Source organism: Microcaecilia unicolor, chromosome 3, assembly GCF_901765095.1.
Source record: "Microcaecilia unicolor chromosome 3, aMicUni1.1, whole genome shotgun sequence".
Classification (NCBI taxonomy): Eukaryota; Metazoa; Chordata; class Amphibia; order Gymnophiona; family Siphonopidae; genus Microcaecilia; species Microcaecilia unicolor.
The window spans coordinates 165,683,194-165,708,370 of NC_044033.1; the positions used below are offsets into that span (position 1 = coordinate 165,683,194).

The window sequence follows — 25,177 nt, forward strand, 5'->3', positions numbered from 1 at the left end:
CGCAGATACTGCAACAGAGTCCTGCGCACATCCAAACGGTGCAACTGCCCAAATTAATCTGGAAACTCCTCCTCAACAAAGGAGGGAAGAAAAACAGGCTGGTTTAGGTGAAACGCTGAAACCACCTTAGGCATGAAGGAAGGCATGGTCCGAACCGTGACCCCTGACTCTGAGAATTGCAGAAAAGGGTCTCTACAGGATAGCGCCTGGAGCTCTGACACCTGTCTCACCGAGGTAATGGCCACTAAAAAGATGGCCTTCAGTGTCAAATCTTTCTCTGAAGCATGCCGAAGCGGTTCAAAGGGAGCCCCCTGAAGGGCCTTCAATACTAACCCCAGGTTCCAAGCTGGACAAGGTGACCGCACGGGAGGACGGAGCCGAAGCACCCCTCTAAGAAACCGTGCCACATCTGGATGAGCAGCTAAGGACACGCCTTCAACCTTGCCAGGCAGGGAGGCCAATGCTGCCACTTGCACCCGCAGGGAATTATAGGCCAAGCCTTTGTGTACACCATCCTGCAAAAAGTCCAGAATCGGCGAGACAGGAGCCCGCAACGGAGAAAGCGCTCTTGAAACACAACAGACTTCAAACTGGCGCCAAATCCTGGCATAAGCCATGGAAATGGAGCGCTTACGGGCCTGCAAGAGACTGGAAATTACCTTATTTGAGTAGCCTTTATCTCTCAATTGCACCCTCTCAATCGCCATGCCATAAGACCAAAGCGGCAGGTGTCCTCCATGGCCACCGGACCCTGTGACAACAGGTGCGGAACCAGAGGTAACGGAAAGGGAGCCTCAAACAGCATCTGTCGGAGGTCCGCATACCAAGGCCTCCTGGGCCAATCCGGGGCGATGAGCACCACTTCTCCTGGATGCAGCCGAATCCGCAGGAGCACTCGCCCTATCAAGGGCCACGGAGGGAAGACATACAGCAAGCCCAGGGGCCAGGGTTGAGCCAAGGCATCCAACCCGGCAGAGCGAGGATCCCTCCGTCTGCTGAAGAAGCACGGGATTTTGGCATTGGAACTGGTCGCCATAAGATCCATCACTGGCTTGCCCCATTTGGCACATATCTGCAGGAATACATCGTCTGCTAATTCCCACTCCGCTGGATCGATCTGATGCCTGCTTAGATAGTTGGCTTGCACGTTGCTCTGACCTGCAATGTGAGCTGCTGACAGGGACTGTAGATGCAGCTCAGCCCAGTGGCAAATTTGGTCGGCCTGCGCGGCTAGAGCTCTGCACTGAGTGCCGCCTTGTCGATTTATGTAGGCCACTGCTGTCATGTTGTCCGACATCACTCGGACAGCCAATCCTTCCAGGGTCACTTGAAAGGCCAGAAGAGCCAGAAACACCGCTTTCAACTCCAGGCGGTTGATAGACCACTCCGACTCGTCGGGCTTCCACAGACCCTGGGCATGCTTCCCCTGGCAATGTGCGCCCCAGTCCTTCAGGCCGGCATCTGTCACCACTAGGCACCAATCGGGGAGCGCCAGCGGCATTCCCCACCGCAACATGCTGTCCGAGAGCCACCACTCCATACTGAGGCGGGCCGCAGGGAGCCAAGAAAGTCTGCACTGATAATCCTGAGATACTGGAGACCATCGTTGAAGTAGAAAATACTGTAGAGGTCTCAGGTGCGCTCTCGCCCATGCCACCACTTCCAAGGTGGCTGTCATCGATCCCAACAGCTGTACAATGTCCCAAGCTCGCGGGCGGGGCATCCTCAGGAGCAGACGGACCTGATTCTGAAGCTTGCACCGCCTTTGTTCGGGAAGAAACACATATCCCGAGGCTGTGTCGAACCTGGCCCCCAAATATTCTAGAGACTGCGAGGGGGTCAGGTAACTTTTGGCCATATTGACGACCCAGCCCAGAGATTGAAGGACCGAAACCACTCTGGCTGTAGCGAGATGACTCTTTTTCTGAGTCTGCTCTGATGAGCCAGTCGTCTAGGTACGGGTGAACCCGGATACCCTCTCGCCTGAGAAAGGCAGCTACTACCACCATTACCTTGGAGAAGGTTCGGGGAGGTGTGGCGAGGCCAAAAGGCAAGGCCTGAAACTGGAAATGTTTTCCCAACACCGCAGAAACTTCTGGTGCGGGGGCCAAATTGGTATGTGCAAGTAAGCTTCTTTCAGGTCCAGAGACGTGAGAACCTCTCCCGGCTGTAACGCCGCAATGACGGAGCGCAGGGTTTCCATGTGAAAATGCCGCACTCTTAAGGACTTGTTTAGCTCTTTTAAGTCCAGGATCGGGTGAAAAGACCTGCCTTTTTGTGGCACACAAAGTAAATGGAGTAGCGGTCTAGATCTTGTTCGGCAGGAGGCACCGGGGTCACAGCCTCTATCCGGCACAGACTGTGCAAAGTCTCCTCTACCGCCGCCCGTTTGGCGGCAGAACCGCATCGGGACTCCACAAACACGTCTCTCACTGGGGCATCGAATTCTATTCGGTATGCGTCTCTGATCAGGACCAAGACCCACTGATCTGCGGAGATTTTGGCCCACTCCTCGAAAAAGAGGGAAAGTCTTCCTCCGATGACAGGAAACGAGGAGGGGGTCGGCGCACCATCATTGAGAGGGTCGCCCTTGAACTCCAGGCCTTGAACCGCCAGCTGCGGAACGTTTGTCCGAGCGAAAGGAGTTTCTCTGCTGAAAGCGGGCACGCGAAGTGAACCCAGCAGCACGCCCCGGGCGGTACCTTCTAGCTTCATGGAAGCGAGGTCTCTAAGAGGAGCGGACCGCCTGACCCTTAGAGGAAGGCTTCGGCCTATCTTCAGGCAAGCGCTGAGGTTTGGAATCCCTCAGGCCTTTAACAATGTTTTCCAGCTCCTCACCAAACAGGAGAAGGCCTTGAAAGGGCAACTTCACCAACCTTTGCTTAGAGGCTATGTCCGCCGCCCAATGTCGTAGCCAAAGAGTGCGGCGCGCCGCCACTGCTACAGCCATTTGTTTAGCCGAAGCTCTGACCATATCATAAAGGGCGTCAGCCAAAAAGGACAAGGCCGACTCCATCCGCGGAGCCACTTCAGATAAGGTCTCCGCTCCATCACCGGGCTGTTCCACTGCCTGCTGTAACCAAGCCAGGCAGGCTCTAGCAGCATAACAACTGCATGCAGACGCCCGAACAGTGAGACCTGCCAAATCAAAGGACCGCTTCAGAGCTGAATCAAACCTGCGGTCTTGAATATGCTTCAGGGCAACACCTCCTTCAACAGGGAGGGTAGTTCTCTTTGTCACAGCCATGACCAGGGCATCCACTTTAGGCATTGCAAAGCGAGCCAAATGTTCCTCACTCAGAGGGTATAATTGCCCCATAGCCCTGGCAACCTTCAAAGGTCCCTCGGGGTCAGCCCATTGAGCCGATATAAGTTCTTGGATGGAGTCATGCAAAGGAAAAGCTCGAGCAGGCTTTCTGGTACTAGCCATCCTTGGATTAACAGAGGAGGCTGTGCCACTCCCAGGATCTTCAATCGAGAGGGCTTGTAAGGCATCTGAAATAAGCGCTGGCAGCTCCTCGCTGTGGAAAAGCCTCACCGCAGACGGATCATCAAGCTCCTGTGGCAATTCTGCACCCGACTCTGGCTCCTCAGCCCAAGAAAGTTCTGCCAGACCCCTCAGAATCCTCATAGCCCGACCATGGGGGGGGGGGGGGGGGGGGGGGGGGAAGGGGGGTGTGCCACACTCAGAAGGGGAATTAGCCCTTTTGCGTTTATCAGGAGGATAAGAAACAGGCAAAGCCAACTCCAAAAGGCCAGGATCCACTGGGGGGGGGGGGGGGGGGCAGGCAGAGGGTCCGAAAATCCCTGTGGAAGTGCTCTTTTAAGCATGTACACCCTATGCAGCATTAAAACAAAATCAGGGGAGAAAACCGCTTCCTGACTGCCCGGATCCTGCCCAGGGCTATCAGCTCTATTATTAGCCTCACTCAGAGGACCCCCCTGGATTCAGGGCTCTTCGTCGCCACGGAGGCCGCGCCATGTGGAAAATCCAAAATGGCGTCCGCTGCCAGCTCAGAGCGCAAAAGATCGCCGCTCGCCATGCTCAGGCCGGCTCTACTGTCTGTACAGCACGAATTACAGAGCCCCGCTTGCCACATTTAGAACAGCGCTTTACAGTCATAAGTAATGCCATACTGGGAAAAAACCAAGGGTCCATCGAGCCCAGCATCCTGTCCACGACAGTGGCCAATCCAGGCCAAGGGCACCTGGCAAGCTTCCCAAACGTACAAACATTCTATACATGTTATTCCTGGAATTGTGGATTTTTCCCAAGTCCATTTAGTAGCGGTTTATGGACTTGTCCTTTAGGAAACCGTCCAACCCCTTTTTAAACTCTGCTAAGCTAACCGCCTTCACCACTTTCTCCGGCAACGAATTCCAGAGTTTAATTATACGCTGGGTGAAGAAAAATTTTCTCCAATTTGTTTTAAATTTACTACACTATAGTTTCATTGCATGCCCCCTAGTCCTAGTATTTTTGGAAAGCGTGAACAGATGCTTCACATCCACCTGTTCCACTCCATTCATTATTTTATATGCCTCTATCATGTCTCCCCTCAGCCGTCTCTTCTCCAAGATGAATAGCCCTAGCCTCCTTAATCTTTCTTCATAGGGAAGTCGTCCCATCCCCACTATCATTTTAGTCGCCCTTCTCTGCACCTTTGCCAATTCTACTATATCTTTCTTGAGATGCGGCAACCAGAATTGAACACAATACTCAAGGTGCGGTCGCACCATGGAGCGATACAACGGCATTATAACATCCTCACACCTGTTTTCCATACCTTTCCTAATAATACCCAACATTCTATTCGCTTTCCTAGCCGCAGCAGCACACTGAGCAGAAGGTTTCAGTGTATTATCGACGACGACACCCAGATCCCTTTCTTGGTCCGTAACTCCTAACGTGGAACCTTGCATGACGTAGCTATAATTCGGGTTCTTTTTTCCCACATGCATCACCTTGCACTTGCTCACATTAGACGTCATCTGCCACTTAGCCGCCCAGTCTCCCAGTCTCTTAAGGTCCTCTTGTAATTTTTCACAATCCAGTCGCAAATTAACGACTTTGAATAACTTTGTGTCATCAGCAAATTTAATTACCTCGCTAGTTACTCCCATCTCTAAATCATTTATAAATATATTAAAAAGCAGCGGTCCTAGCACAGACCCTTGAGGAACCCCACTAACTACCCTTCTCCATTGTGAATACTGCCCATTTAACCCCACTCTCTGTTTCCTATCCTTCAACCAGTTTTTAATGCACAATAGGACAGTTCCTCCTATCCCATGACCCTCCAATTTCCTCTGTAGCCTTTCATGAGGTACTTGTCAAACGCCTTTTGGAAATCCAGATACACAATATCAACCGGTTCCCCTTTGTCCACGTTTGTTTACTCCTTCAAAGAATTGAAGTAAATTGGTCAGGCAAGATTTCCCCACACAAAAGCCGTGCTGACTCGGTCTCAGTAATCCATGTCCTCGGATGTGCTCTGTAATTTTGTTTTTAATAATAGCCTCTACCATTTTCCCCGGCACTGACGTCAGACTCACCGGTCTATAATTTCCCGGAACTCCCCTGGAGCCTTTTTAAAAATCGGTGTTACATTGGCCACCCTCCAATCTTCCGGTACCACGCTCGATTTTAAGGATAAGTTGCATATCACTAGCAGTAGTTCCGCAAGCTCATTTTTCAGTTCTATCAGTACTCTAGGATGAATACCATCCGGTTCAGGAGATTTGCTACTCTTCAGTTTGCTGAACTTCCCCATTACGTCCTCCAGGTTTACCGTGAAGTCAGTAAGTTTCTCCGACTCGTCCGCTTGAAATACCATTTCCGACACAGGTATCCCACCCAAATCTTCCTTGGTGAAGACCGAAGCAAAGAATTTATTCAGTCTCTCCGCTACTTCTTTGTCTTCCTTGATCGCCCCTTTTACCCCTCGGTCATCCAGCGGCCCAACCGATTCTTTTGCCGGCTTCCTGCTTTTAATATACCGAAAAATTTTTTTACTATGTTTTTTTGTCTCTAATGTTATCTGTTTTTCATAATCCCTCTTGGCCTTCTTTATCTGCGCCTTGCATTTGCATTGACACTCCTTATGCTGCTTCTTGTTATTTTCAGACGGTTCCTTCTTCCATTTTCTGAAGGCGTTTCTTTTAGCCCTAATAGCTTCCTTCACCTCACTTTTCAACCAGGCCAGCTGTCTTTTGGACTTCCGTCTTTCTTTTCTAATTCGTGGAATATGTATGGCCTGGGCCTCCAGGATGGTATTTTTGAACAGCGTCCACGCCTGTTGTACAGTTTTTACTCTCTCAGTTGCCCCCCTGTTTTTTTTTTACCGTTCTTCTCATTTTATCATAGTATCCTTTTTTAAAGTTAAACGCTAACGTATTTGACTTTCTGTGTACAGTTACTTCAAGGTCGATATCAAAACTGATCATATTATGATCACTGTTATCAAGCGGCCCCAGTACCATAACGTCCCTCACCAGATCATGCGCTCCACTAAGGACCAAGTCTAGAATTTTTCCTTCTCTCGTCGGCTCCTGCACCAGCTGCTCCATAAAGCTGTCCTTGATTTCAGCCATCGCCGAAAACGGCGGTAAAATTAAAAAATGGCGGTTCGCGCCAAAAACGTCACGATCGCGGGCCCACCCCGGAGGAGTCAGAAAACACTCTTACCTCACTAGACCGAGTATCACAGCTCCGGTCCTGCAGAAGAATCAAGAAAAAAACCTCTTTTCCAAGATCACTGCGCTAAAGCGCGACGCGACTATTTATTAATTTTTTTTTTAACGCTGTGATGAAAGCAGAGGCAAAAGAGGTAAATAAAAACACTCCGGAGGCTCAGATAAGTGGGAAAGGCAGGGAAAGGCGAACCAATGTGCCTGCATCCACTGAGTGGGAAAGGACAGGGAAAAGCAAGCTAATATGTCCACATCCACGGTGGCATGGGTAAGGCAGGGAAAGGGCTGACCTATGTGCCTTCAAAGTGAAGCTGCTATAGCTTCTAACACCCCGGCTAACAACTGGCAAGCCAGGAGCCACCCCCAGGCAGATTTTTGATGGAGCTCGAAGAAGCTGCAGCCACCCTGCTTGGGGAGATAGAGAATACTGAAGAGGCAGTGGAGCTAGCTGGCCATGAGGCACTGTGAAAAGTTGAGTGTTCTCTATCTTCCCCTGCTGGTTGATGGACATAACCCATATGTAATGGCTTCATCTGCTTGATGACAAGGAAGGGTATGTTGTTGGTGTTCATAAGGGGGGTGGTTAGTGTATGGTGTATTAATGATAGTGAATAAATTGTTAGGAGCAGTTTGGTAGAGTTTATTACTGCTATTTCTACCAACTACAATAGTTTTTAAGCTTTTTTAGTGATATTCTAATAATCTTTTGCTATTGTTTTGGGTGAACTAAAATGCCGGCAAGCTTCGCATACTGGATTCAGGCCACACAATGGGCTAGATAGGCTCATGCCATCTTCTGTTTCAATCTAACCTCCTTGACTGAACCACTGCTGAAGACTCCCAGGTGGGTCTCAGGTGGAGGTTTTTAGGCCCGGGGCAGGGTTTGTAATACTGAGGGTAGGATTTGAGCTGAAAGACAGAGGGTGGGGGTGCCGCAGTACATCGACAGCAGCCACGCTAATAGACTGCTGATAGCATGGCTGCACTTATGATGGCGGTAAGTACAGAAGTGCTATTGGCAGCTGTGACAGCTGGCATGGGGATAATGACCCTACATTAACTGTCACCATGCCTACTCCTATGTTAAGCAGGTTGCATTGCAGGTTTAATAGCACATTAGACATTCACATGGGTCTGCACTGCCTACTGAGTAGTAAAACCCATGCTAGCTGTTTAAAGCAGTTTAGTAAAGGGTTCTTATGTGTTGTTTTTGCCTATATATTTCTGTTTAGCCATAAACACTTATGTATAGTACTACAGAAGTTCCAACACAACATAAAAATGCCACACAATGGTTTAAGGAAGAAGAAATTAAATCTGGATTAAATATAAATTTATATTAGCAATACAGACAAGAGATTACTGCAAATGTCAGTGCAATCCTGGTATTACGGTCAGCTACCTTGGGTGTTCAACTGAAGGAGGGATCAGCAGTATGTAAATGTCATGCTTGCTGAGAATTATAGCCTAAACTGTATAAAACTATAAACCAAGTTATGGAATTTTTTACTTTTTGGGTGATAAAACTGTCAGATACATTGTTCTTACCAGAGAGTTACACGGCTAAGTAGGCTCTTATCCTACAAGCTTATGCTTAAAAAAAAAAAATCTGTTAGCCTACAGTAGAACAGGGGTAGGTATGTTTTTGACCTCAGGATCACAGTGTTAGATTTTCCCTCCTACCAGGGCACAAGGGGGACTATGAATGTAAATATTTGTTCCTGGCCATATAGAGATGCCACTGAGAGGGGAGGCAGGTATAAAGCAAAGATCCAGCCAACAGTAAAGTTATCTTCTCCTCCTCCCGCTAACCAGCATGTTATTAATAGCAGCTCCTCTCCCTCTCTATCTCAGGAGCAGCATGCTGATATATCAGCTCCTTAGGAATTTATACCTTCCAATGGCAGTGAGATGCACAGATTGTGCAGGGAAGCACAATTTACAGACACAGGGACAGCCAAGGCAGCAACAAGCAGCCACTTTGATTCACAGAGAGACAGCATCCATACAATGAAGTTGGAGCTAGAGGTCCTATGTGAACAGCCTGCAAACTTCTGTGCACCCACAGGAGTGACCCTTGCTGCTCAGGACTGAAATGAATGGGGTGGCAGCAGGCCAGGTCTTTAACTAAGATATTAAGGGAATAATTCTTCTTAATTCCCCATTTTTAAAAAATTTCTCCCTCCAAAGTTTAGAAAAAATTGTGGCTTCACTGGTTAATTGTTGCTTGCACATATGGAAAATGCTGCATTGCTGCTACTGTTTTTATGTATTTGTACATGCTAACAAATAACAATGCACTCCTGTACTTTATATGTATTTTACAAATAGCTTCATATTCATCAGAGCACTTTGTAAAATACATTAACAACAAAGCATGCTTTGACCTGGATATCTCTATTCCAATCTCAACATTCTACGTAAAATGATTTGGATTTAGCTCATACCTTTTTTTTTTTCAGCAGCAGTTCAAGGTGGGTTACGTTCAGGTACAACTGGTGTTTCCTTGTCTTCGGCAGCCTTACAATCTAAGGAGCCCTTTAACAAAGCCACAGAATAGCTACCATGGCAATAGCGCGCAGCAAATCAGCCCTACTGCTGGGCTACTGCAGGAGCCCGGTGGTAGTTCGGGTATATGCCGTGTGCCATTTCTGGCACACGGATAATATATATATATTTTTTAGCGCCAGGGCTTACCTGACAGTAATTGGGAAGCAACGCGTGTTGCCCAGTTAGCAAAGGAGCTCTTACCACCTCCTGGTAAGGGCTCCCCCAGGAAATGGCAGTGTGGCAAGTGCTTAACTTATTGCATGGGCATTTCCTTCTTTAAAAAAAAACAAAAAACAAACCCCGCTGCAGTAAAAGGGGGCCTTGGTGTGCAGAAAACCCGTGTGCTGATGCCAGCGTAGGGGTCCTTTTATCACAGCTTGGTAAAAGGACCCCTAAGTTTGTACCTGAAACAATGAAGGGTTAAATAACTTGCCCAATAATACAAAGAGCAGCAGAGCAGGATTTGAACCAAGCTTCCCTACTCTAACCACTAGGCTACTCCATAAATGGGGATTAATATGTGTAGAAATATGATGACCTCCAAAAAGCATACATTTAAAAAAAATGTAAGCTGTCATTCTCTAATTTGCATCCTTAGATAAAAATGGAAAAAAGATGTTTACTTTTCACAAATAAAGGCAGACACATATAGAGTAAACAAACTTTATTCCATAACAGTTTTACAAAAAGCAAATTATGATTTAATATAATGAAGATAAATCTAGTTTGGCATCTTAAACTATACACAAGGTAAACAGGAACTTGACACAGTTAAAGATTTAATGCACATTTCCTAATGGCAGTCTAATCAAGTGGTATCATTTTGTTATGTGCAGAGAAGGGATCACGACACCCATTTTCTGTCTTGTGCGTCCTTCAAACCCAAATCTGTTGTGAACCATTTAGACAAATAATATAATATAGATACAACTGTTAAGTAACAGTAATGTAATTTTTAAGACAAGGTCAATGAGATTTAACAGAAAAGGTTGCATTCTACACATACATTCAAATTATAAATTTTGAAATATGGACATGTTAAAAAAAGCCCCCCCTCCCTTAAAAAGCAGCTAAAGTCTTTATTTGGAATGTTTCAGGAGACAGGAAATGGTCCAGCACTACAGTACAACCACATTTAAACATAGTGCTCAAACAATAACTCATTTCATGGGCACAGCAAACATCTAGTCCTTGGAGAAAAACAATGCTCTTCTTAGAATACAATAAACTACAGGGATCAGTATAAAAGATAGCCAAAGTGAAATTAGCCAACATCAAACATTTTTGGAAAATGTATGAACGTGTAAAAAAAACCAAACCCTTGTATTATCGTAATCATTTACCTGAATTATTTGAAAATCTTGAAATTTATTGCAGTAAGACTTCAATTGCAACATCTTGAAAAACCTCCCACTAGAATTAGTCAGAGGCTCTACTTTCTGCACAACCAACCCGCACTACTCATATTAACATTGCTTTTTATGAATGCATTATTTTGTCCACTATCATATGATCAAAAACCTCATGTAAAAATGACAAATAGTTGTGCAAAAAATGAAATCTCAATTCTTATAAAAATCTATGAATGTTAAGTAGTAGTTATAAAAATAAAGTAGAATGAAAGGTAACAGCATAGGTTAGAGATGTTAAGTTGAGGTTTTGGCATCTTAACCTTCAAACATCTGGTCACGGATACCAATCCTTGTAAATTCATTGGAACTGTGACAGCAGAACAGAGTCAGGAATGGCCAAAATTCTTCATATTAAAAAGTGATTTGTATTACTTCTGCAACACAATCAGATAAAAACATAGTTAACTATTAAAGAAACAAGTTTAGAATACCATTCATCAATTTTCCAATGAAAGCTGGATATTTCTTCATATCTAAAGAATGATCAGATGTGGTCATGAAAGCTCCAGGCACCACCAGTCAAAGACTCAGAGAAACATGGCTGCTGTGCACTTGTGGCCATTCTGCTGCTGCTGCTGCTACCTGCCCTGTTGCCTCCCCTCACAAAACTTGATGTGCTATCTGCTATGTAGGCAAGAGAGTATGCATGGGAGAATAGTGTGTCCAAGGTGGAATGTAGGTGGAGTAGGGAGGAGTGATGGACTGTGGGGTGGAAAAGGAGGGTTTATATGTGTGGGACATCCTGTAACCACCCCTAATAATCCCCCAATAATTGCCTCTCTACACAAACAGCCACACGTCCAAGAACAACTGTAAGCCGTTCATATGCAGGTTACAGAGTTATAAAAAAACCCACTTTGAAGTTGCTATGCAGTTCTAGATGTGTGTAGCACCTGTATTAGCTAACAATTTTGCTCTGTTATCAATAAAGTACTCCTTTCAGCTCATTAATAGTATCTATTTAATCTGCAGTGTGCTTATTTGGGGGGGGGGGGGGGGGGGGGGGGGAGAGGGGAGGGGCTACAGTCTAATCCTACTTCTTGAGCTTTTACCCCATCTGCTACAATCCCATTCCTTGCTTGTTGTACCAAGGTCTAAGGTTGAGGCATCATAGACCTTCATTTATGCCAAGACATTTTTTTTCTTTTCTTTATTCATTTGTATTCACACCACTTGTTTTAGTCCAGTGGTGTACAAATTCCCATAGCTTTCTGGCTGAATGGCACAACCACAGTTGCCTGAGGTGCTATCAACTGGGATGTATTGCTGGATGTGTTACCTTTTACCCCTTTGTTTACCAAGCCGCAAGCTAATGCCGACACAGCCCATTCACTTTGAATGGGCTGTGTTGGCATTGCTGCATGGCATAGGAAACAGGGGGGTTTATTGAGATTACCTTTGTGTATCAGTATTTTATTATTCCTCAGTTGCTCATATGCTCATTATGGATAGTTGAAAGTCTTACTAACCAAAAAGCTCAACTCAAAGAATTTTTGACCTATTTTCATTAAGATATTTCATATACACTTAAGAGACTATTTGCAAGAGATAATGGATTACTGTATGTTGGTGTGAGGAATCAAGCAGCAAGTTCAAGAAATAAATGTTTTGCAAAGAAAATACCAGAATTCATAAGTGATGCAAAATTTAATTTAAATCCAAATAAATTCACAAAGGATAACCCTCTTTTAGTGGTGTGTACAATACAATCGGCATGGGGTAACTTCATATTAGGATGCTTATTTAAAATGACCAAAACAATTTGAAATTACAAACCCCTTCCCCCATCTAATTCATAAAGGAAACCGAGGCACCAAGAACTGTCCCCAAAACTACAAAAATTCACTTGCACAAATTTTGTAAGTGCTCCAAAGATGTAAATGTGTGTATATAATTGCATATTTTAGAAAATCTGTGTAAGCCACAACTCCTCTTCCTCGCCATCCACAAAATTCCTACGCAGTGTACATATGAGAACATATACAGACCACTTATGTACTGTACCACAAAATTTCTATAAGAACCGTGTTACAAATTTCCCTTGATATGTTTAAAATATAGCACTGTAGAAATATAACTGAGATAGGGAGGGAAATGGATAATGCAACTTGATCCTTTAGGAAAACCAGGGTGGTTGAGATTAGACAAACATGCTGCACACTTAGACACCTTTTAGGAATAGAACCTCTACCCCTTGTTGTACACCATGTCAATATGAAAGCTACTACTTGCATGAAGAGGCACTCGCTTTTGCCTTGAAGATCGGTTGTCTTTAAAAAAAATCCTTATGGTATAAGCAGCATATTAGGATTAACACAAGTTGGGGCAGATTGCAAAGCTGTGGAATTTGGAAGGTTGGTCACATGATAAGATGTAGAGTTAGATCTTTCAAAGAGTTGTGGGATACCTATAGTTGGTTAGTATCTTATTATTTCACTAGTAAAAAGGCCCGTTTCTGTTTTGAAGAAAATGGGTGCTAGCAATGGGTTTTATTTTTTTTTGTGTGTTTTTGGTAATCATACAGTTGTTAGTAAAGTATTATAATGAGAAGGAATAATTGTTAAATTTGTAAATCATTCCAAGCCTCTCCCCCTCCAGCCACCCATGTCCAGCAACCCTCCCCTCCCCGGCACATCACCCAAGCCCCCCCCCCCCAGCACATCAACCCCCTCGCTACCCGCAACCCCCAATAGTAACGGTGTCCAGCGGCTGCTGCTTCTCCTGTTGAGCAGCAGGGGCCGGTACAAAAAGAAAAAAAACCGAGAAAAAAAATTACAACCTGAAAAACGCAGCTCCGTAGACAGCCATCTGGCATTGGCTGTCGTCTCTGCAGCCGGTCCTCCTCTCCCCTCTGACGTCGCTGCGCTCCTCCAGGGTCTTCCTCCAGGGGCAGTGACATGCAGGAGAGAGGAGGAGCGGCTGCAGAGACGACAGCCAATGCCAGATGGCTGTCTACGGAGCTGCATTTTTCAGGTTGGTTTTTTTTTGTTGGATTTTTTTCTTTTTGTACCGGCCGCTGCTGCTCAACAGGAGAAGCAGCAGCGGCCGGACAGAGTTACTATTGGGGGTTGTGGGTGGCGAGGGGATTGATGTGCCCTGGGGGGGGAGGGGGGAGTTGGTGATGCGCCGAGGGGGGCAAGGGGGAGCACTGACAGCTGATTCCTAGGCAGGGGGAGGAGTACTCCTCCCCCTGCCTGGCTCGCGGTTTGGCAGGGGAGGGCTTGAGAGATGTGCCGGGGGGGGGGGGGGGGGGGCACTGACAGCTGATTCTTAGGCAGGGGGAGGAGTAGGGAAACATGCTTCACGTGTTTCCCTACTCCTCCCCCTACCTGGGTCGCTGTTTCCTATTGGATTCTCTCAGCAGTGTCATTGTGACGTCACTGATCTATGGACGGAAGCTCACCACCTCCAAGGGATCCACGGTCCCAGGCAGCTTCAGAACGTTGGAGGTGAGAATTATTATATAGGAAGTGCCTGCAACGTAAGACATTCACTTCTAAATAGTGATCTCATCTCTCGATGATTAGGCATTAGAGGATGCAACTGGGATAAAACTTGATTCGTATGTTTCTACAATGGGATATAGTACATGTAATGCTTTTTTTCTCTCATGCCTATTGTTAAAGTTCTTTTGTTTGTATTTTTGAAACAAATTTAATAAAGCTCTTAGAATTTTTAAAAATTAGGTTATTTCTTTAATACAGAAAATGTGTGAAAAGTTAATAAATTATTATTAAGGTAGACTTAGGAAAAGGCACTTCTCTTTCTTTCCTATCCCCAATACTGCTTTCCTGTCCAGTTGTATGGCGTTCTTTCATTTTCTTACACAATTTTTACCTGTAGCCTGCTTTCACATTTTTGTAATGAATGGTGGCATATCAACTCAAATTATGAACAAACAAGAGTTGGGATGTCCTCTGGATAAAAAGCAATGGTCTAAGATATGGCATGTAACTTTAATTATCCTCAACCATAGCTATGATACAGTCTGTCTATTTTCTAACCCACAGAGCCTATTGGAATCTCCTTAAAAAGCCTAAATGTATACATGAATATGATCACTGATGTTGGCCTCGAAACATTCTCTCATATGTTATGTTATTGTAGTCAACTACAGAATTACTGGTCAGGCATTTGGACAAGTTTATCGTGTATACTAGACTTGTACAAACCACTTACGTATAAAATTATTATCTGGAAATCCGTAGGCTTAGCATCCCTGATAGCGACAAGAGACGCTTTTTGTTAAATTTTCTATGAACAGTAGCACTGAAACTGATTATCGCTCATTGGAAAAATTCTGTTGATTTAATAATGCCTCATTGGTGGCATACAGTCTGCTTGTATCATAAATATGAAGGGGTAGTGGCTGAAAGGAAAGGTAACAGTATTACTAGCATAAATAATTGGGAAAAAACTTGATTCATATGTTTCTACAATGTAATATGTTACATGTAAAGTTCTTTTCTCTCATGGCCATTGTTAATGTTCTTGTGTTTGTATTTTTAGAACAAATTTAATAAAGAAATTAGAATTTAAAATTTTAGATTACTTCTTTAATAATTAAATATACCAACAGAACCCAAGATATTTGGTGAACTGTTAGCAAGTTAGAACCGTCTATTCTTTCCAGGTAGGTCTAAAATCACGCGCTCATAGTCAGTGGTTCATCAATCTGCTATTAGGCAGTTGGCATTTAGTTGCTTCCTTCCAAACTTTAGATCACAGTGGCACTGTAACAAAGATCTGAACCAAATTACACGGTCTTCAGAAAGAAGATTCAAGCTTGGTTATATGATTAAGTATTAACAAGTAGGCACTGACTACTATTGTATAGTTAAATTGAGCAATTTATCATGGCCATACATCACCGGGATTAAGTTTGGGAGAACCTATGGGACTTTAGTAATATTCAGTTTTAGGAAATTATTCGCTGATGCATACTATGAATTTATTTTTTGTGTGTTTGTGCTGGACCCTGCTTTGGTGCATCCAGTGAATTAGCAGGCAATCAAGCTTTAATAAATATTTAAAACAAAGGTAATAATAAAACTGAAGCAAATGGTTATACCTACTGTGCTCTGCTTTCGAATGTATGGGTCCATTGTCTTTCATTTAATCCTCTTCTCCCTCCTCAGAAAGTTCTGTTTCTTTATGAACCACAACTCTTGTAATAGACATGTCAGGGTGCTGCTCTTTGGCTTCTCTAATTGCTTGGGCCAGTGCCTATAAAATAAAAGAAATAGAGATTGAGATGAGTTACCATGAAATTAAAAATTAAACATACAAACTTATAAAAATAATCTGGGGCATGAACCCTGTAAAATGTTTTTTTTTTTTAAATTATATTTTATTTATTTATCATTTAAATTTTTTACATGCGGAACATGCAATATATAATACACTGTACAGCTTGTTCAAAAACAAAGGTAATTATAGCATTAAACTTACAATACTTTCAATAAGACAAAGAGCAAGCTATACAATTAATTAGACCACAATTCTGCCTTAAGGGGGAAGTGATTTAGACAATAGGAGATCTTAAACAAAAAGAAAAAGAAAATGCATATATGGCCTGGCCTTCTACCCCCATTACTTTAATACTTAAATGATATCGATTACTCTACAGGTTTATTAGCTAGTTTTTTCATCTCCAAGAATGCTTTAAGATGTTCCGGTTCAAAAAAGGTATATTTTACTCCCAAATATTTAACCAGACATTTACATGGGTAGGCCAATAAATATGTTGCCCCCAAAGCTCGGGTTTTTTCTCTATACAATAAAAATTTCTTCCTCCTGTCTTGAGTTGTTTTACAGACATCCGGGTATATCCACACTCTTTGACCACAAAACATTTTCAAAGCATTTTTAAAGTATAACTTCAATACAGCGTTCAAATCCTGTTCAAAAACAAAACGATATTGAGTTCTACGTTGCTCAATATCAGATGTAGATGTCTCCAAAATTAATGAAATATCCAGCTGTGCTTGAAGGTTCAAATGTTTGTTCAAATTATTTTTCTTGCTACTATCTCCCGGCTCAGCTGGTAGAGGACTGGGTAGATAATATACTCTATTTAAAGGAGGTATAGCTGAGTCCGGGTACAGTAGAATTTCTTTTAAATATTTCTTAAAGAGCTCAGTAGCACTCAATTCCTGAGTCCAAGGAAAATTTAATATCCTAAGATTAAGCCTTCTATTAAAATTTTCAAATTGCTCAATTTTTCTATGTATCGCCATTTTATCCGTTACTAAGGATTCAGTCACTGATTTTAATGATTTTACTTCCTGCTGAAATACATCAGTTTGTAACGTCGCTTCTTGTTTAGTTTTTTCTAAGGAGTTGGTCAAAAAGTCAATTTTACTTACTAGTTGAGAAGTATCTCGAGCAGATTTTGTTATTGTCTGGTTTAAAACCTGCAGCATTCTCCATATCACCTGTAGGTTTATCACCGCCGGAGGATTCCCCTCCAAAGTTGTTACCTCAGCGTGCAGGGGAGGGTTAGCGCCAAACGAGGTTTGGTCTGAAATGGCTTCCGTAGCAGGCTCTTCCTCCTCTCCCTGCCCCGTAACCGCTGGATGCGGAAGTCGATTATCAGGCGGCGAAAGTGATATTTCTAAATCCGAGGGAGCCGGAGCTCCTCCAACGGCTCCCAAATCGGCGTCGCTCGCCTTCACAATAGGGAAGGGCGTTGTGAACCGGTCCAGTGTTTGCTGAAATGGGGAGGAAGTTCGAGCCGTTGGCGTCTGGCTCTTTACTATCCCCTTCCTTTTGGTATGTGGCATTTTCAATAAAAAGATAGTTAAGAAAAGAAAACAAGGCTCTCAGCAAATTCACCATGGCCAGTCCTGAAACGCTTAGGCCGCCATCTTGTCATGCCCCCCTCGTTGTAAAATGTTTTTTAAAGTATTCTTTGCACTGATACTATGTACACACGTATATTCAATAATGCAGATATTCTATTCAAACTTGCAATATCTTTTGCACTAAGATTTTCACTTATTAAAGCCATAATAATGTAAAACCAATTCATAAATGAACTTCAGCTAACATAAAAAGTCAAAATGAAACACTCACACAACTAATCTAAAAAACTTTACAGCCAATACAGAAAGCTATCGCGAGCTGCAGCATGTGGTTAACAAACAGTTTACCTACTTGCTAATGGCCACTGCACTGTTTACTCCTGTGGTAGACATGAGCACATAGTATATTAAAATGCATTCTAAAGAGCCTATTAACTATCCTGCAGCAATGCAGGGCTATGTGCTGATGTCTACCACAGAACTACAGGGCACCAGAACACTACTGCCAGGTCTGAGGCACTGTACAGCCCCCAGGGTCATGCTTGGCCTCATCTCTCTCCCTGTTGCTCCACTAAAATGCACGTTTTGTTTGAATTTACAAGATATTTTAAATTACAGAGGGGAGTTGAGGTGATGGAAAGAAAAATGTAGAGATGGTAAGGGGGACGGTAGTCATATATTGGGAATGGGGACCAGATTATGTCCCTGTGCCTGCCTCTACTGCACTGTGTTGCAAGTTTAGATCCTAGACTGGACATCACCAAAGGAAAGAAACCTATCCCTGTTTCAGCACACCAGAGAGGTGAGCTGAGAGAGTCAGAGATCAGAAATGAAGTAGGAGGTACTGAGGTGGAGAAATGGTACTTCCTAAATGTACAGGGTGAGGCAAAAAAAAAGTATCCCCCTAGAGTTTTTGGCTGTTTTCTCAACAACCTCTTTGAATTTCAACAAGAAATTTTACATACTTAGTCATATTTATGTATTACTATTAAATATTTAATCTTCATTGGTTGCAAAGCCCAAATCCTGAAAAAACTCCAAACCGCCCAAAACACGGCAGCCAGACTCATGTTTGGTAAATCACGATTTGAAAGTGCAACACCACTCCATGAAAAACTCCACTGGCTCCCTATCAAAGAATGAATAAACTTCAAGGTCCACACATTGATCCACAAGATCCTCCATGGAGAATCCCCAAGTTACATGACCAATCTAATCGACCTTTCAGCCAGGAATGGGTCCAAATCTTCTCGAACATATCTCAATCTTCACCTCCCCAATTGCAAGGGTCTCAAGTACAAAACCTACTATGCATCCAACTTCTCCGTTAAAGGCAGCCAGCTCTGGAACGCCATACCAAGAGACATCCGAACGACTAACGAACATCTACCCTTCTGAAAGCTGCTGAAAACATACCTCTTCAAACAAGCCTACCCAAACGACCCAACTTAATTCATGAACCTAATCCACAACACCTACATTAACCATAACCCATTCTTCCCTCCATATCTCTTCCTCACATCCCATAGATAACTGTGTTATCTATGGGATACTTTGTACCCATACATTGCATTATCTCTGGGATATTTTGTACCCAAACATTGTGTTATCTCTGTGATATATTGTACCCATACACTGTAAGCCGCACTGAACCTGCTATCGAGCGGGAAAGAGCAGGGTATAAATGCTACAAATAATAATAATATTGATATTATTGACATTTTAGTGTTTCTATCTAGCAATTTTTGTATGTTAAAAATGTTCGAGATAAAACGCAATACGATGTCATCATAAAAATGATACAATTAACAATGTGTCAGAATTTCAGTCACTGTGAATGCTTGAATTGCCCACCCCCAGCTTTAACACAGGCCTTCAGTTGCTTTGGGAAGTTCTTAACAGCCTTGTCGATCAGTCCCTGTGGCAGGCTGTCCCAGATCATCTGCAGCACTTCCTTGAGTTCGGTGACTGTTTGCAGCTTTGGATGGAGCTTGTGATAGGCCTCTAACATTGCTCCCCTAACAAAAGTCTATGTCACTGTGATGTCATTAAAAGTAAACTGGTACCTTATATATATATATATTTTTTCATATAATGGAAGTTTTACAGTGTAAACATTTTTGAATGCGCAAAAATCGATGAGTGGTCACACTAAAAAGTCTGTAGCTTTGCCGTGTTTAAAGATAATCTTATTCCACTTGGCACATAAACCTAGACAGCAACAACAAATACACAGGAAATGAGGGAGCATGAGTGATGCCAATAGTGGGGTTTGCTTGCAGAGTCCATAAAGCAGAGCAGCATGGGATGATGATCTGAGAGTGGCAGAGTGGATAAGAGAACATATCTCAAAATGGTTTGGTGGGGTAGAAATTTTTGTGGAATGTTCAGGGGGGTGGGGTTAGGGGGATAAAGTGTATGTATTTATTCAGGAGGAAGAGAGGGTAACCATGCACTGATATAAGAAGGGTGAGTGAGGGTTGAATGGCAGGTGTGGGTGGATGCAAAGTGGTGTAGGGCTGTAGCTTGGGGGGGGGGGGGGTCAGATGGGCATACCGAAGGGAGGGATTGGGAAGGGGCTTGGTATGACTACTGAGGAAGGGGGTAGTGGGTAACATGGTGAACCGAAGTGTAATATGCAAAGACCACAGGCACATTGTGGGGAGGAGGAGAAATAGGAGGGAGGTGATGTTGGATGGAGAGAATATGTAGAATGGTTGAATCAATAATGGTTTCAAAGATCTTATTTTTCAAAGAGAAACAAAAGATTTTTGCATGGTATGAGTTATATATGATTTCAAAGAAAGAGTGTCTCCTGGTGTACCTGCTTAGTAGTAAACAGTTACAAATCATACTCTGGAGACGGGTACAAGGCAGAGCTGCCCATTACTGCCACTTTTATTTGCTTTATAGATAGAGCTCTTGGCATGTATAATCAGGGGCAATGCAAATATTTGTCTGATCAAAGTCAGTGGAGAAGAACATAAAATTTTATTGTATGTGGATGATCATATGATATTTCTGATGGAGCAATGCCTATCAATTCCTCCTTTATTAAATCAACTAATTAGGAGTGGAGGAGTAGCCTAACGGTTAGTGCAGCGGGCTTTGATTCTGGCAACCTGGGCTTGATTCCCACTGTAGCTCCTTGAGACCTTGGGCTAGTCACATAACCCTCCATTGCCCCAGGTACAAAAAAAAACCTTAAGATTGTGAGCCCTCTAGGAACAGAGAAAGTACCTATATAATGAAGATACATACCTGTAGCAGGTATTCTCCGAGGACAGCAGGCTGAATATTCTCACTGATGGGTTGTCGTCTGCGACGGCCTAGGAGACCGGAACCTCAAAACAAAAGAGAAGACTCTTGAACACTCCGTCGCACGGCACGAGCACATCGCGCATGCACGAACGGGTTCCCACCCGCGACACGAGTGTGAGCTCTCTAATTTAATAAAAAGCAAACCAGAAAAACAAGAACAACTCCAAGGGGAGGAGGGCGGGTATGTGAGAATATTCAGCCTGCTGTCCTCGGAGAATACCTGCTACAGGTATGTATCTTCATTTTCTCAGAGGACAAGCAGACTGAATATTCTCACTGATGGGGTATCCCTAAGCCTCCAGGCTCACTGAAAAAAATGAACATTGGTCAACTGGGCCTCGCAACAGCGAGGACATGACAAAGATTGACCTGAAAGGAACAACTAAATGAGAGTGCAGCCTGGAACAAAACAGAAATGGGCCTAGGAGGGTAGAGTTGAATTCTAAGCCCTGAACAGATTCTGCAGCACCGACTGCCCAACCGACTGTCGCGTCGGGTATCCTGCTGAAGGCAGTAGTGAGATGTGAATGTGTGAAGATCACGTCGCAGCCTTACAAATCTCTTCAATGGAGGATGACCTCAAGTGAGCCACTGTCGCAGCCATGGCTCTAACATTATGAGCCGTGACATGGCCCTCCACAGTCAGCCCAGCTTGGGCGTAAGTGAAAGAAATGCAATCTGCTAGCCAATTAGAGATGGTGCGTTTTCCGATGGCGACTCCACTCCTGTTGGGATTAAAAGAAACAAACAGCTGGGCGGACTGTCTACAGGGCTTTGTCCGCTCCACGTAAAAGGCCAAAGCTCTCTTACAGTCCAAGGTGTGCAACTTGTCTTCACCAGGGCGGGTATGAGGATGGGGAAAGAATGTTGGCAAGACAACTGACTGTTTCAGATGGAACTCCGACACCACCTTCGGCAAGAACTTAGGGTGAGTGTGGAGGACTACTCTGTTATGATGAAACCTGATATAAGGTGCATGCACTACCAGGGCTTGGAGCTCACTGACTCTACGAGCTAAAGTAACAGCCACCAAGAAAATGACCTTCCAGGTCAAATACTTCAGATGGCAGGAATTCAGTGGCTCAAAAGGAGCTTTCATCAGCTGGGTGAGAACGACGTTGAGATCCCATGACACTGGTGTAGTTTTGACTGGGGGCTTTGACAAAAGCAAACCTCTCATGAAACGAACTACTAAAGGCTGTCCAGAGATAGGCTTACCCTCTACACGTTGATGATAAGCACTGATAGCACTAAGGTGAATCGTTACGGAGTTGGTTTTGAGACCAGACTGACAAGTGTAGAAGGTATTCAAGCAGGGTTCGTGTAGGACAAGAAAAAGGATCTAGGGCCTTGCTGTCACACCAGACGGCAAACCTCCTCCATTTGAAAGAATAACACTTTTTCGTGGAATCTTTCCTGGAAACAAGCAAGACTCGGGAGACACCCTCTGAAAGACCTAAAGAGGCAATTTCTAAGCTCTCAACATCCAGGCCGTGAGAGCCAGAGACTGGAGGTTGGGATGTAGAAGATACCCCTTGTTCTGGGTGATGAGGGTCAGAAAGTACTCCAATCTCCACGGTTTTTCGGAGGACAACTCCAGAAGAAGAGGGAACCAGATCTGACGGGGCCAAAAAGGCGCAATCAGAATCATGGTTCCATGATCTTGCTTGAGTTTCAACAAAGTCTTCCCTACTAGAGGAAGGGGAGGATAAGCATACAGAAGGCCTGTCCCCAAATGAAGGAGAAAGGCATCTGATGTTAGTCTGTCATGGGCCTGAAGTCTGGAACAGAATTGAGGGACTTTGTGATTGATCTGAGTGGCAAAAAGATCCACCGAGGGGGTGCCCCACTCTCGAAAGATCTTGTGGGCAACGGCCATGCTTAGCGACCACTTGTGAGGTTGTATGATCCTGCTCAACCTGTTGGCCAAACTGTTGGTTACGCCTGCCAGATATGTGGCTTGGAGAAACATGACGGCTTCCTGACACAGAGGGCGAGATCCAGTGCCCCCCTGCTTGTTGATGTAATACATAGCAACCTGATTGTCTGTCTGAATTTGGATGACTGGATTGGACAGCCGATCTCTGAAAGCCTTGAGAGCTTTCCAAATTGCTCGTAATTCCAGGAGGTTGATCTGAAGATCCTTTTCCTGAAAGGACCAAACTCCTTGAGTGTGAAGTCCATCCACATGGGCTCCACACCCCAGGAAGGATGCATCCGTCGTCAGCACTTTCTGTGGCTCAGGAATTTGGAATGGACGTCCCAAGGTCAGATTGGATCGAATGGTCCACCACTGAAGGGATCTGCAAAACTTGGGGGAGAGATGGATCACATCCTCTAGATCCCCTGTGGACTGGCCCCACTGGGAAGCTAGAGTTCGCTGAGCTGATCTCATATGTAGGTGTGCCATGGGAGTTACATGAACTGTGGAAGCTATCCTGCTTATAATCGAACGAGAAAAACGCCCAAGTTCCGACCTAAATCGGGAGATGGACGTTTATCTCACAAAAATGAATAACATGGTATAATCGAAAGCCAAACTTGGACGTTTTCAACTGCACTCCATCGCGGAAGCGTACAAAGTTGACGGGGGCGTGTCGGAGGCGTGGTGAAGGCGGGACTGGGGCATGGTTATCACCCGAACAGAGATGGGCGCCTTTCGTCGATAATGGAAAAAAAGTATGCGTTTGTAGCTAGAATTTAGGGCACTTTTCCTGGACCCTGTTTTTTCACGAATAAGGCCCCAAAAAGTGCCCTAAATTACCAGATTACCACCAGAGGGAATCGGGGATGACCTCCCCTGACTCCCCCAGTGGTCACTAACCCCCTCCCACCACAAAAAATGATGTTTCACAACTTTTTATTTTCACCCTCAAATGTCATACCCACCTCCCTGGCAGCAGTATGCAGGTCCCTGGAGCAGTTGTTAGGGGGTGCAGTGGACTTCAGGCAGGTGGACCCAGGCCCATCCCCCCCCCCCACCTGTTACAATTGTGCTGCTTAATGCTTAGTCGTCCAACCCCCCCAAACCCACTGTACCCACATGTAGGTGCCCCCCTTCACCCCTTAGGGCTATAGTAATGGTGTAGTGTTGTGGGCAGTGGGTTTTGAGGGGGATTTGGGGGGCTCAACACACAAGGGAAGGGTGCTATGCACCTGGGAGCTCTTTTACCTTTTTTTTTTGTTTTTGTAAAAGTGCCCCCTAGGGTGCCCGGTTGGTGTCCTGGCATGTGAGGGGGACCAGTGCACTACGAATCCTGGCCCCTCCCACGAACAAATGCCTTGGATTTATTCGTTTTTGAGCCGGGCGCTTTCATTTTCCATTATCGCTGAAAAGCAAAAACACCCAGCTCACAAATTGTCGAATAAAACATGGACGTCTATTTTTTTTCAAAAATACGGTTCGGTCCGCCCCTTCACGGACCTGTTCTCGGAGATAAACGCCCATGGAGATAGACGTTTTCATTCGATTATGCCCCTCCATGTGTCCTAAGAGTCTCAACATCTGCCGAGCTGTGATCTGTTGAGAAGCTCGAGCCAAGGACACTAGGGCCAAGAGATTGTCTGCCCCTTGCCTGGGGAAGATAAGCTGAAGACGTCCGTGTGTCCAACAGAGCTCCAATGAACTCCAATTTCTGAACCGGGACAAGGTGGGACTTGGGATAATTGATTACAAACCCCAGAAGCTCTAGCAGTCGAATAGTCATCCTCCTGCCTCCGAGGTGCTCTTTACCAGCCAATCGTCGAGATAAGGGAACACATGAACTCCCAGTCTGCGTAGCGATGCTGCGACAACTGCCAGGCACTTTGTGAAGATCCTGGGCGTAGATGCGAGGCCAAAGGGCAGTACACAGTACTGAAAGTGCTGAGATCCCAACCAAAACCGAAGATACTTCCTGTGAGCTGCGAGTATCAAGATGTGTGTATAGGCATCCTTTAAGTCCAAAGAGCATAGCCAATCGTTTTCCTGAATCATGGGAAGAAGAGTGCCCAGGGAAACCATCCTGAACTTTTCTCGGAGTAGGAATTTGTTCAGGGCCCTTAGGTCTAGGATGGGACGCATCCCCCCCTGTTTCTTTTGCACAAGGAAGTACCTGGAATAGAATCCCAGCCCTTCTTCCCCTGGTGGAACGGGTTTGACCACATTGGCCTTTAGAAGGGCGGAGATTTCCTCTGCAAGTACCTGTTTGTGCTAGGAGATGAAGGACTGAGCTCCCGGTGGGCAATTTGGAGGCCTGGATACCAGATTGAGTGTATCCTAACCGGACTATTTGAAGAACCCACCTGTTGGAGATTATAAGATCCACCTTTGGTGAAAAAATATCAGCCTTCCGGAACGGACACCTGTTCTGAGGCTATGCTGCACTGGAGCCAGTCAAAAGCCCGTTCCTTGCT

At 44.7% G+C, this 25,177-nt stretch overlaps 1 protein-coding gene across 9 annotated transcripts in view; it reads right to left on the reverse strand.

The window, feature by feature from the left end:
- Nucleotides 1-9,915: 9,915 nt before the first annotated feature.
- The window catches only part of EPB41L2 (erythrocyte membrane protein band 4.1 like 2), a 503,144-nt gene continuing 487,882 nt past the window's right edge, over nt 9,916-25,177 (reverse strand). For 8 of the 9 annotated variants that reach the window (XM_030196542.1, XM_030196541.1, XM_030196540.1 and 5 more), the window contains 2 exons: nt 15,727-15,881; nt 9,916-11,029 (listed from right to left, as the gene is read on the reverse strand). In XM_030196542.1, coding sequence (XP_030052402.1) covers nt 15,771-15,881 — 111 coding nt within the window. In that variant the 3' untranslated portion in view covers nt 9,916-11,029; nt 15,727-15,770. The remainder of the gene's footprint in view (nt 11,030-15,726; nt 15,882-25,177) is intronic. The other variant, XM_030196537.1, reaches the window with a different exon arrangement.